Source organism: Gallus gallus, chromosome 1 (assembly GCF_016699485.2).
Source record: "Gallus gallus isolate bGalGal1 chromosome 1, bGalGal1.mat.broiler.GRCg7b, whole genome shotgun sequence".
Classification (NCBI taxonomy): Eukaryota; Metazoa; Chordata; class Aves; order Galliformes; family Phasianidae; genus Gallus; species Gallus gallus.
In genome coordinates this window covers 6,831,603-6,845,691 of record NC_052532.1, presented here as the reverse complement: position 1 = coordinate 6,845,691, position 14,089 = coordinate 6,831,603, and the positions used below count along the sequence as shown (strand labels likewise).

The window sequence follows — 14,089 nt, the reverse complement described above, 5'->3', positions numbered from 1 at the left end:
AAGAAAATGGATGTAGTTCCGGATATAATTTCCTTTTTTTTTTTCCCCTAAGCCATATCTTCTTTGAAATCAGATTTCCTTTCCATCTTGCTCTTCTGATTAGTCACATGATGAGCTCATTAAGCTGGTTGAGATCTTAAGTTCTAATAAACTGCCAGGACAGTGGGTTGTTAATGCCTGGTCAGACACTTCAAACAAAGCAGCAAGGAGGTTGGTTCTTGCTCTCTAAGAGGTAGATACACATAGATGGTATCTTGGAATTAAAAGGAGAAAGAGTAATTCATTCTAGATTGGTTGTAGCTGGCTAGAAAGGTCAAAAATACTCAGTGAATAGGCAGATGATAAAGAAATGCGAGAAGTGAGCAGCATGTAAGTGTTACTTTAGTTAAAACATACAAAGAAACAGTGATCTGTGTGTGTGTGTGTGTGTCTGGAATTCTGATGCTCTTAGTTTTATACACCTGGTGCTACTAACTGTTAAAAATTTAGCCTTGCATGTTTCCATGGAGTGAATTGGTAGGTTTTTTTTTTTAACAGCCTTTCTTGTGAATAAAAATCACTTGGGTTTGCAATTAGGTGTCCTTAAGCCATAAAATATAGCTTTAAATACTTACTGAGTTCTTTTCATGCATTTTTGTTTGCAGTAAGTAATTATTAGTGTTTTGTGAAAAACTAGCAGAGAATGAAACCACTGTATTATAATACTATTTAAAACAACAAAAAAAAAAACCCACCGTAGTCTTAGCTGAGATAGAACTTCCAGTATAAAAAGAGGGTGCCAGTATAAAAAGAGGTATAGCTGCATCTTAAATAAGTGGTCTAAAGATGAAGAAACATAGCTTTAGTTGTGATAATCTGAGAGTGTGGGTTTCAATGGCAGAAGGCATAAGCTAAATTAGTGGTGAAAGAATGAAGGAAGAAATAGGATAAATAAGGTAGACGGTCCAATGAGTGGATGGATATGTGTCTTGTACTACTTTTGCATCTCCTTCTGGTGGCTAGAGCATCTCTTCAGTCTTTTTTTCTATGCCTGAATATAAGGGAAACAAGACTTTTCTTCAAAATGTGTGTTTTCCAAGCATGTTTGTCTTGGTGTAGCATCCTTCACAGCATTGCAATGCATGTCTCTTCACTTATCTCCTAAAAGTTTGGGTCTTTAGTCAGTTAAATTTGAGATACGACTTGTAAGAGGAAAGCTTACGTTGTTAGTTGAAGAGGATTATTAATCAGGAATTCAGGTAACTTATTTTATTTCTCTATTATGTTAACTTTGAGTGAATCTTAATTTTCTTATTTTCAATATGCTCAGGCAAGAGAGAGGGAGCAGATAGCACCGGAGCTGACAGTAGTGACGGAAAACAAGCTGAAAGAAGTGAGTTTTCAGGTTGTTTTTAAAAGAGAAGAGAACATGGGGAAAATGGAGCTGCGTGAATGGAGACAAAGATGTTGAGGGAGGAATGGCTAGGGTGGAAGCCATCAAGGATATTGGGAACAGGGGGAGTCTGTTAACTTATATGTATTTAGCATCATTTTTGTAAGGTTACTCAGTAATGAAAAGAATGTGTAGATGAGTGTTAACACACCACGATGTTGCTTGCTTACACTATTAAGAGAGCTGGTAAAGCTCCTAGAAGAACAGAAATAATATATGCATACACTCTCATTAAAGTGTTTTGTGGAATTGAATGACTTGTGAGTCTACATTCTGAATACATCCTTTAGTGAGGCCTTGATTCAGCAGGAATGTTGAACATTATGCTTATATCTATATGTTCTCTGTAGAGGGAGGGCCAGCAATTTGTATTGGTTCATATCAGCTGAATGCAATTGCTTCCTTATGACCGTACTTGTTACAGATGTTCATCTCACAGAGGGGTAGCACTGCGCAAACATTTCAGTAATTCACACTGTCTGGATGATGCTACACAAAATAGACAAAACTTTCTGTCAGAATGGAGTTTTTACACATGGACGCTCTTGGGGTTATAGTTTTGTACAAATTTTTGTACAAATAAATTGTCTATTATCAGGGAGCCAGGGCTTTCTCAGGAAGTATGTGTGTGGGGAGAGGGGAAGACAAATAACTGCTGATACTGAAGAAGATGATTGCTTAGCACCAGCCATTGCAAGAGAAGGACTTCAGTAATTCTGCAGTGTCTTCTCATAATAGGTTAATTCTAGTCCCTGAAAATTGCAGGATTGCATGAAAATTTGGTTAAATGCAAAGGTGTTTCAAAAAGTGTTTTTTTTTCAATCTCTATGATGATCTTGCTATATGATTTGATCTGCATCCAGATAAGCTATTAAAAATACCCCAAGGTCAATTGTTGCACATTGCTATTTCCTGTGATTTCTTTTAAATAATTAATGCAATTTTGAAATGTGAAGGTGAGAGTGCAACTCAAGAGGATCAAAGGGAGAAAAGAGCTGAAGTTTTTTTTGTTTTTGCTCTAATTGCATGGTTGTTTACTTCAGAGAAAGAAGCCCGAACCTTTTCATTTTCTGCCACTGTCAAATTCTTGATTTTTTTATTTTTTTTTATTTTTTTTCCAATCTTAAGTTACAAATGTATTTCAGGTATTAAAAAGAATCCTTTTCACTTAGAAGGGGTATTTACTGCAAGGAGAAAGAAATATAGAAATACAATGTAAGAATACTTGCAGTCTTCCAGTGGGGGAGAGGACTAGTGAAAGAAGAGATATAATTGGGAAGTGTGGAAATTGAATGTGATCCTAAGTGCCTTCTGAAAGATTGCCTTGAGAAGTGACTGAATTGTTTAAGATTTAGTTTGTATTTTATTTCAACAGCAGAGTCAGTTTGAACAGAAAAAAAAATGAGGCAACATACAGCAGTAGGAAGGGGAAGATAAAAGAGCATTTGAAGGAGACAGGAAGGAATGTTCTGTAAATATCTAGATGGAAAAATGTTTTGTTTTTTTCTAAATTGCTTATAGAAGTTGAGTATGTGAGTAATGAGAGAGTCTGTATTAAGTATTTAAAACCTCCTGGTCCTCTTGGCTGAGCATCTGGAACTTTTTTTTCCCTTCTTTCTTAATGAACCCTTCTGTCTTGTTCTTCCCATTTCTAATTGCCTGAGAAAGAGAAGAGGCAATGTCATCAGCTTCCATCTCTAGCGTCTTGGACATAGAGTAGCTGGCAGTGTTCCTTGAAGCAATTCCTACTGTTCCTTTACCTAAGTTAGACTTCTGTCCTTCATGTCCTACAACATAAGCAAAGAGGAATCAAAAATGCTTTCCGTAACTTGAAAAGAAACTCCAATCTTATCTTAATGTTTAGGCTGTCATGACAAAGAAATTTTGCCAAGCATTGGGTACTTTTTAGTGTTTTTCAGGAACAGTTTTCTCACCTACCCATGTTCTTGCTTTTTGAAGTCTGCCTGTCTGTCTGTGTTTTCCTTTCACATAACCTTGTAATTATTGCTGAATGAGAGGAGACCAAAATTCACCTTATTCCCTTTTTTTAGAGAGCAGTGTTCTTTTGCACTGCTTTGGCCAAGGAAGCGTTCTTCCAAATGCTTGTTTCAACTCACTGTTTTGGTTCATGTGCTGACAAACAAGCTAGACTCTTCTCTAGGACTTCAGTTCAATCGGGATATCTGGATTTTAACTTTTTTCCTCTTCATACCGCTTGTTTTGCAGCTAAGGTGTAGCTGTAGGGGTATTGGTTTGAAATCTTCACAGCTGAGGCCAGAAAAATGTGAACTTCAGTGGTAGAGTCCTTTATTTCAGTAATGTTACTGACTCAGCCAGCAGATACAGGTCATTGTGTCTGCTTACTGTGTTGAGAAATACACAGTCATTTGCTTGAGAAAACAAGTTGCTACTTGCCTTGCAATTGCTGTGTGCTCAAACCTCCATTCTTTTCACGGTGGTTCCTTACTTCAGTTTCTGTCCAGGTGAAGGATTAATGTTGGCCTGCTTTAGCTTTTTGCCTCCTTAAGAGGCCTCACTGGTCATTCTTGTGCAAAAAGAAAATTTTACTTCTCACATAGAGCAAACTTTACGTAGAGAGTAGAATCTGCAATTGCAGTGTTTTTGCTGTACTGTTTCCCCCCGCATGTTTGGGCCTTCTTGTGGTTCTTGATTTATTGCCTAAACAATTTACCACAGTCTTCTAGGAGTATGCGTTTGTTGTTGCTCCCAACAGTATAAGCCAGGAAACAGGGGACTCTTGATTTTGTTATTAATTCATTAATAGGAAAATAAGTTTTAAAGGTGATACTTTGGACTCTTGCTGGCATAGACAATCAATGGATTTTTTTTTTTAATATTAAAAATTAATGTGTTCATATTTCTCTTTTTTTTAATCTGTAGATAAATATTTAACAATTAAACATTACAAATGTACTGTGCTTGGGGAATGTGAAAGTAAATCATTATATTTTGTAGCTTAAAGATGTGTGCTGCTTGTTTATTTCACTCTGTTAGAACAAGAGGATGAAGAAGCCAGTACTGGATCTCATTTAAAACTTATAGTTGATGCTTTTCTTCAGCAGCTTCCAAACTGTGTGAACAGAGACCTCATAGACAAGGTATTGTCATAGTTCTTTGTTTTTTTTTCCCAACTCTTAAAAACATATAATGCTACCTCAGATTGATTAGTAATAAAAACTGACGCTTTGGAGTTTTTCAGTAACTGAATTTGTTTTTAACTTGGAGGAAGTATTTTTTTTCTTTCCCATATAGTAAACTGTTGCCCAGATATCGTGTGAGCTGATAGTCCTCTCGTCCTATCATGTTTTCTCTACCCAGTCTCTTAGATTATAGTTTGTTTTAAAAGGAGTAGGTCTGTCTTGTTGGGGTTTTTTGAGATTTTTTTGTTGTTATTTTTTTTCTTCTGTTGCTCCCTGATAAATCACTCCTCATCTATCTTCCTAAAGCTTTATTCTACTGGTCTGAAGAATTGGTTTGTGTTCCTGCAACTGTATGTTTGTCAGTGTCTATTCTAGACAAAAATGGAGTTTTTAAAGCAGTTTTATGTAACAAGCATGACTCTGTAAATGGTACTCTTGGGAGGAATGCTAAATTGCAAACAATATATTTTTAAAAAGAGACAACACCCCATTTTAAGGTGAAGTGTTATATTAACTTTTCTGTTTATAGGCAGCCATGGATTTTTGCATGAATATGAATACAAAAGCCAACAGAAGAAAACTAGTACGAGCACTTTTCATAGTTCCTAGGCAAAGGTAAGAAGTGGAGGGGGGGGAAACCTGAATTCAGCCTTTTGTTATTTAACTTAACATCTGTTTTTGTTTTTTTAACTGTGTAAATTAATGAGATCAAGTGCACATTCCAAGTCATGTTTGTTGGCTATATTTACTCCTGATGTGCCCTTCTGGAGTGATTTTTATGCTAGAGCACAAAAGAAATATTTAAAATATTTAATATAAAATGATTCAACAGGAATACTTTGCTGTAGCAGCAAAACCTACCTCTTAGTGCAAAAAAAAAAAAAAAAAAGGATGTATTTAATTCAGGAGAACTTGTACAATTTTATATGGGAATCTGTCAATAATAAGAGCACAAGGAAGGAATATTTCTTGTGACATACTAGTTCTTCTTTAATACCTGGCAATTACAGCCTTTCACGTTCTGGTACAGAGCTACTTTGAAGTTTGCTTAGGGAAAGCAAACAGGAGTTTGTGTGAGTTCTTCGCTCTGTTAATTTGTTCCTGTAGAATTTTCCTACCTCTTCTTTCCTCGTCTTTGTATAAAATAAACATCTACACTTGCAGGAAGAGCCTTCCTTACAGAAATGATGGCAAGCTTGGAGTTGGAATCGATTAAATTCATTAGAATGATGTTTCTTTTTCTTATGGTAAATGTGTACCTTAAATAGATGCAACTTAAGTGCAATTATGGAGGAGTCACTTTTCTTGCTCCTCCTTGTCCTAATTTTCCTCAGAGGCTATTTTGATGCTGCTTCTAGCTCCAACTGTTTCATCATCTTGGATTTCCTGTTATATTTCACACTACTTTGATTCCATTCCTTTTTAACACTGTGAGGTAAGAAACAGTGCTCCTTCATCATCTTACCAGTAGGCGCTCTGTAATCCAGTAATTTGTTTTGAAAGTAATTTTTTTTTTTTAAGTGATTAATTTGTCTGTAGGAACTCAGTAGTCCAATAAAGTTGGTATGGTTGACTCCAAGGGCTGTTACCTTCTTGGCAGCGCAGCTCTTTAGTATCTGAAGCTAATACTGAAACAGTTGGGTCAACTGATTTTTTTGCAGTTGCTCTTTAATTATATTATTTTAAAATATTATGTATTAATATCTTAATACTTATTTTATATGAATTTCTTTTATTCTGATGCCCTCTTCTGCTGCCTGCTCTGAAACCCTCTGCACAAATAAGTACATCAGGCTCCAATTGTATGACCATCAGCCCAATTGTGTATATGTCCGTTTTCTTTTTGCCTGCATTAGCAATGCCCATCTCTGGGTTACTGAACAAGAGCCACAGGATGTTGGCTGAGTGTTTTGTTTGGAACTACAAACAATTGCAATGAAAAAATACCAGCTGAACTGCCCCATTGATGCAGACAGTTTTAAAGGACAGTCTGTGCTAATATTTGTTAGCTTTGTTACTGCATTTGGTAAGGGAGCAGTTTTGCTTTCTTCCTTGAAATCACCATTTACAATCCCTGTGGAAGAATTTCTTGTGTGTCTATATAGCATGCAAGTTTCTATACAATGCTACAAATTGATTTAGAAAACCATATATACAAAGCTTTGAAGCAGTGTTATACTAACAGTATTTCTGTTTTGTGTATCCCTTCTCTGAGCCATACTGACATCTCTTTATTTTCCATTACTGTTGTTGCACAGTAGTTTTTACTAATTCCAGGAGTTCTTCTAGCATCCCTCCAGGTTACCATTGGAGAAGCAGTGTAGGAAAGCTTGTTACAGTTAGGTTCTCAATGTTTTTGTTGTTTTTTTTTTTTTGAAGGTTATGAGGAACAGTGTCCTTAAAAGATGGAGATAAAGCAGTGTATTTTCTAAATGCATTTAGTCTCCAAGCATAGTAAATAATGTAGTCCCAACCTGGTTGTGTTTGCAGCCATATTAAGGTATCTCAAAACACAGTAACATCTGTTTGTTCTCTGGAGTGATCGTAGTTTCAAGAAATATACAGCCATAATAATCACACCAAGAACATACAAAACTTTGAAGGAGAAGTGGTTGAGGAGTAATGAAAACTCTTTAAGGTCAAAATCATTATGTAGTGCTGCTAGGGAGCTTTCTTGCTCTCCCTTGGCTTGTGTAGGTTGGGACAAATGCAAACTTAATTTGGCAGAGAAAGGAAGGCAGCTTTCCTCAACTGTCAGTAGATTAGAGTCAGAATACAACATCATTACTGTGCTTTGTTGAATACTTATAAATTCAGCGCACTTAAACTTCCAGCTTCAATCTGAACCTGCAAACCAACAGAACAGAAAGCCTTTCTTAAAGATTTTTTTCTTTTCAGTGCTAGTATAAAAGTGGCTTTCAGATCTTCATGGAAGGATTGATTTAAAACAAAGAATGAGCCTTTTAATTCAGGACTGTATGGATTGTACTGAAGTGACAGTACAATGATTTGACCAATATTGTTTGCAGTTTTAGGAGATTTATGTGCAATTCTTTGGTGTCTATCTGAATTAGTTTCCTGAGCAGAAACACACATAGCAAGCTTGCAGTATGCAAAACTGATATATATATTTTTCTACTTCTAAAAAGGTTTTTTTAAACTTCATATGGGTTTTAAATTCTAAACTATTTAGGTAAATGCTCAAATAAGGGTTGTGGTTTCTGATTTATTTATTTTTCTTCCCCATTCCTATATATGGCGATCTGTGAAGCTGAACATGTTCTAAGCAAAGAGTTCTGTTCTTTGCATTTTAACAATGTCTGTTCTTAATTCAGAAGTTAACTGCTTCATGAGCGTTAAATAGTTCAGGGCATTCTACTTCAGATATGTAAACTTTTTGTAAGTCTATCTTCATTCAGCTTCCTAACCTGAGAATTCTCAGTAAGAGGGCCCTTTTTGTCCAATTTAAATTGGCTTCTCAAACTTTCAGTGGCTTCTTTTTTTGGCAGATAAAAATGAAAGATTTGCTTAAGATAGGATATTTATGCCAAAGCTGAATAAACAAATGCTGATGGCATGAACTGGAAACAAAACTGATGGCATGAAAATTCCACACCACCATGTTCTTTCCACTGAGTAGTGCAGGTGGCAGTTTTTACCTGCTTAAGACCTATGAATACATTTCATTTAGCTGGATTATGTTTGTGCTTTCAAGGCAGTTCTGTCTTGCACTATTGCTTTGTGCTTCAAGCTGTCTTTTAAATAGGATCTCAGATAATGAATGTCCAAAATGTCCCCTTCACGCTTTCTAATAAAATTTTGCATTTAAAGCTTTAATTGAACAAAGTCTTTAGTTTGTTTGTTTGTAAATTGACATGTGAAATTCTTTAAAATAAATAAATAAAAATAAAAAGTCTCTTACAGACTGCATGCCAGTTAAATATTTGAGATCCAGAGCTGAGTAGGTTTCTGTCCTAGAGCTTAGGTTATCTAAATGCAGGTACCAGTAGGTGGTGCCACCTATACTATAGTTTCTCCACTTTTGAATGCTAATTTTGTCTCCCGTGGAGCAAGTGAACAGATTCAGTGTCTGATAGCCAGTGTTAGAATATTTGACCCAAGACTTTTCCTTATTATATTTCACCTATTTAGAAACACTCAATTTTAGTATTCTACCCCATGAAGAAGCCTTTTGTATTCTGTGATGAAGCAGCAACAATGCACTGTAAGACTTTGTTTTCCCTCAGGTATATTCAGTTTACAGAGATGAAATTATTAGCTCTCAGCAGGCAGCTACTTGTTCAGATTAGAATAAAACTTTGTGCTGCTTTTTAGGAGATCCCACACAGAAACTCCCTCAATTAAAGTACACCCCCTCAACTCAGCCAGAGTTGTTTCTTAATTTAGTTCATGCATGTATGTGTGAAGTAATGAGACTTTCACTTCTTCTCTGAGTTAATGACTAAATGCTTAAAAACCTGGTAGTAATTGGCTGTAGTTAGTCATCCTTGACTGTATGTTCCAACAAGCTCAAAAAATGTAAATACTACTTCAGTTATTGATTAACAAGAGAATAAAACTGTTAAATAGGTAACTGGGATACCTCTAATGTTTCACCAGGAGTTTTATACATTACCAGAAGGCCACACAGCTTTGCCTTTTTCAAGTGGTGCTTTTTATGTTTCTTTTCTGCAATTTAAACATGGAATTCTCCATTTCTTTGACATTGCCCCATTTTCATTGCTACTGCTGTTGTGTAGGCTTTGGTTTTGAGTTTTTGTCCTGGTTTTCTTCCTTTCTTCATGAACCCAGTTCTACTTTGTTTTAGGGCAAGCTCTATTTTTTTTATTTTTGTGACGATCTTACCTTTCACAGGCAATTTCTCCCTTCAGATATCCGCAGTTAAGAGGTTTCTCTCCAGTTTATATAAAAGAAGATTTTTAGGGTTTATCTCCTATTTACCGTATTCACTTATGTTCTGAAAATAAGGCAAGGAAAGTGTTTGTTTTGTTTTTATAAGGATTTTCTAATAATACAAGACTCAAGTGTGGTATCTGCGGTTGGTTTCTCTGTGTTTAAAAGTGGTATATACAGAGTTATACAAAGCAGCTCTGTTATTCAGTCTTTTGTGAAGTGATGTCATTAATCAAGTTTGAGGGCATTTATTCCATTTCTGCGGCCAGATACTCTGTAGTGGGAAGAAACAAAGCTCAAGCTTAGGGAATTCTGGTGTGCAATTTGTATTTTCCTAAGGATAAACAGGTGATGCTATGAAATGTTTATGAAGGATTGTAGCTAAGGAAAGATGAATAAAAATAAGGAAAGTTCTTACATTGTTGCAGTATTGCAATTAGTGTGATTGCTAGTTGAGGTTGCCACTTCACCCACTTAACATCATCTGTTGAGATTTCCTTTATGTAATAACATTCCTACATTCATTTACAAGTTTGCTGCGATAAGAATAAAGACATCCTTACCTTTCTGGTTTTATCTGCTGTTACTCAAAACAAAAGAACCCCCCCCTCCCCCCCCCCCCCCCCCAAAAAAAATGCAACCTATAACTAATGGAGTTCTCTGTAAGAATTTCTAATTTTTACATATTTTGAAGGTTTCTGAATATTCCTTGTATCTGGAAGTTGCTTGAAGGCAAGAGATCAAATTCCATGGTTAAAATGGTATTTTCCAATTCACAGTCATTCTTTTTACAAGCAAAACTGTAACTCTACTTGTAGACATAAGCGTTTTTTTATAACCTTGAACATAAATTGGTTGTCTATTTTATAATCTCACTTTATATATGTGTGTCACCTTTGTTTGCAGGTTGGATTTGCTACCATTTTATGCAAGGCTGGTTGCCACATTGCATCCCTGTATGTCTGATGTAGCAGAGGATCTTTGTTCCATGCTGAAAGGGGATTTCAGATTTCATGTATGTCCTCCTTGTTTAGCTCTTTGCATTCAATTTTACTAATTCGATAATTGTAATCTTTTGGGAAAGAATAATGCTTTCTATCATGTAGATGCAAATTCTTAAGTCCAGCAGCTCAAGCTAAAGTAGTTTTCTGTCATCTGAGCAGATTTGTTCTTAAATGCTTGATTTGTATATTTTAAATTCGTTTGACTTATCATGTATCTGTATATATGCATTATTTGTAGTATTTTTCTTATTTTCCATGTTAAATAGTAATTAAAATAAACTGTGTAACAATTGAAAGTAACAAATCTTACAAACTCTACTCCAAATGAAAGTGTTAGCTTTCTGTAAATTAGTAACTTGCACTGGGAATGAGAATTGACTTAATTCTAACCAGGCCCCCATTATGAAGTTACTGTTGTAATGTAGGGGTTGCTATTGTAATATAGCACTTCTAAAATTTTGATTTTTTTTTTTTTTTTTACAGTTTTCACCAACCAAAGTTTTCATTCCTCACAAATGTATCATAGAATCATAGACTGGTTTGGGTTGGAAGGGACCTTTCAGATCTTCTAGTTCCAACCCCCTGTTATAGGCAGGGATACCTCCCACAAGATCAGGTTGCTCAGAGCCCTATCCAGTTGAGGGAGGGGGCATCCACAACTTCTCTGGGCATTCTGTTCCAGTGTCTCACCACAAACTGATTGGTATTTTTCACCGTTGTTCCTTCTGCAATATTTTAAGTTTGTATAATAGAATTAGTTACCCTATATGGTGTTGATTCCTTCTGTTTTGAGTCTTGTGGCTTTAAGGTTTAAAAACTTCTTCATAATATTGACATAAAATATGTATTAATTGTTCATTTAGGACTTAAATAGTTTCAGTTAACTCCTTATTCTCAGAATAAGTTATTTATGTTGTGGAGAAATAAAGTTGTGTCTTGTTCAGTATGATTATGCTTAGAGCTAAAGCTGTGTTTTTCACTGAAGTTGTTGGATATCTAATTTAAAACAAACTAACCAACCAAATGGAAAACAGCACCTGTCTGCTCTTGGGTAAACCATACTTGAAAAAGCTGTCAATGTTCAGAATCTTCACACTAGTAGCAATCTTACTCATGTACTTACTGAGTCAAAAAATACAATAGAATCTAGCCAATGTTTTGCCGTGGCCGAAGTGTGATGGCAATAGTTGATATGTGCCTATAAATACAGAGATACTAAAGAATTCTGGGGGGGTCAGAGTCAAAAGGGAAGAAGTGCAAGAACAGATAGAGCAGGAGAAACTGAGGAAATATCAAACATTTCCAAATTCCAGTGCTACTTAAAAATGTTTGGCTGAAAGCAATTTTCTAAGTCTGTATTTTTGACAGCTTAAAATAAAGTGTTTTTTTTTCTTCAGGTAAGAAAAAAGGACCAGATCAACATTGAAACAAAGAATAAAACTGTGAGGTTTATTGGTGAGCTTACCAAGTTTAAGATGTTCTCCAAGAACGATACTCTCCACTGTTTAAAGGTTGGTGGTTAATAGTTGCACAGAATTTTGTACATGCCGATATGATGTCCCTATCACATTTCTCTTCAGATAACTCTTGATGTTGATATGTAATAATTTCATTGCCCAGGATGTTTTAAATCCTGATGTCTGTTGTTACAGCGTATGAGGACATTTCTCTAGCCATTCCAGAAATTGAAACGTTATGATTGTATGGTAGTAGGGACACTTTGAAATACACTCCCACATTTGAACGTAACCAAATGCTATTGAATTTGTTTGGAAAGTAATGGTAGAGCCTAGATTTTGGATCTAGGCCATTGGTGGAATATTTTTTATTAGATTAATATTTCTAATTTTGTTAACAAATTTTTGTTTCATTTTTTTTTCCTTTTTTCCTTCCTAACATTTTTTCCTTTAAGGCTGTGAAACACCTCAATGGTGTAGAGTATAGTAGCTAAAACTTGCTGCTTTCTGCAGTTCAAAAAGAAATTCAGCACTTGTGTTTTTATATAAATGCCTTCCAGATGCTTCTGTCGGACTTTTCTCATCACCATATTGAAATGGCATGTACTCTGTTGGAAACCTGTGGAAGATTTCTCTTTAGATCACCAGAATCTCACCTAAGAACCAGTGTTCTTTTGGTAAGAGGGAAGCATATTGACTTATGTGTGAGGGGAGTTGTCATGTACTGAGTTAAACCAATTAATTATTTTCTGGGTTTTTAATGTGGTCTGATTTAGCAGTGTTTGTGAATAGTGTCTTTGATGTCAGTTACAATGTTTGGGTACCAGGAAGTGAAACTTCCCATGCAAGTTTATCCTGAGCACACAGGGAGGATAACCTCCTGAACTCTTTTAATAAAAACAAAGTTGGTATGAGAGAGGATGAACCAGTCTTCCTGAAATCCTGCGTCCTTGTTATGGATTAGCTGAGGTGGACTCACTACATTCTAGTCTGCTCTTGTGATATCAGCCTTTGTAGTCTTGTGGACTTGCAGCTGTTGTTATTAATAGCTTACACAACACTGGGCAGACACTGTTTGCACCTACTGAAAGAAGAGCTTTCTGAGCATTTTCTGGAGAGCTCCTGCTGATTGCTAAATCTGTTCATGACTTAAAAGAAAAAGAAGTTTCTGAAACAAAAAAAAAACTATTGCACTTGAACTACAACTAATTATTTGATACTATTTGTGGGAAAGCATTCGTAAGTGGAACAGTAGAAGATGTTTTAATGGGAGGTGAAGACAGTTGTGGAACGTGGTAGTCTCTTTGCCTTGGATAATGATCTGCAGTTCTGAATTTGAAGAACAAGTTTTTGAAGACACTAGAGGAAGGGATTTTAAAAATAGAGGTTCATGATAGTTGAGATAAGTATGGGAGTGTTATCCTTATGTCTAGATAAGTACTGGCAAAGTTTAAAAATAATGGGCTTCTTTTTTCTGTATGAATTTGATTCCTTAATAGTGTTTCCTGTCTTGTAAGGTGATCCTATAATTTTGTGTCCAAGGCAAGACGTGGTTGAAGTGCTTCAAAGGTAGACATTAGCAGTAGGAAATTGCATTAAATTAAAAGCAGCTAAAGCAGATGCAATCCAATGACAAAACCATTTTTTTTAATTAGAAGTCTGACTAAATGTTCTAATGTTCCTTGCTGACCTTCAAATCCTTACATTGTGGCAAGAATATAGATGTGCGTCTGCAGTAATGAAAGTAGTCACTGCATGTGGAGGAGAAAGCAGACATAGAGTGCACTTCTGGAGGGGAACAGTTTACAGGTTCAGAGTCTCATTGTAGAGGCAAGGCTTTTAAAAGCTATGTAATATCATTGTCTTCTGTACGTATCTCCTATCTCACCAAAGCACATGCTTACACTTGATAGATGTTTCTCTTGAATCTATAGCCTGCCTTTCTATCCTACAGAGTTAATAGAGCAGCAATTGTTCCGTACTTGGGTATAGTGCAATACAACCTATTTTCCACAAAAACACTGCTTCTTTCTGAGCCTCTTTGAATGTCACACCATTTATTGCTGTGGTGCTGTCACAAGAGGAAAAAGATGAGTAAATTAACTGCGAGTCTTTGTTGCA

General features: G+C 35.8%; 1 protein-coding gene across 2 annotated transcripts in view; it reads left to right on the top strand.

The window, feature by feature from the left end:
* Positions 1–14,089, top strand: part of UPF2 (UPF2 regulator of nonsense transcripts homolog (yeast)) — a 50,259-nt gene that overhangs the window by 9,733 nt on the left and 26,437 nt on the right. Inside the window, exons 6-11 of one of the 2 annotated variants that reach the window (XM_015297566.4) lie at positions 1,310–1,372; positions 4,448–4,551; positions 5,123–5,208; positions 10,414–10,522; positions 11,909–12,022; positions 12,529–12,645. In XM_015297566.4, the coding sequence (XP_015153052.1) occupies positions 1,310–1,372; positions 4,448–4,551; positions 5,123–5,208; positions 10,414–10,522; positions 11,909–12,022; positions 12,529–12,645 (593 nt within the window). The remainder of the gene's footprint in view (positions 1–1,309; positions 1,373–4,447; positions 4,552–5,122; positions 5,209–10,413; positions 10,523–11,908; positions 12,023–12,528; positions 12,646–14,089) is intronic. The other variant, XM_015297667.4, reaches the window with a different exon arrangement.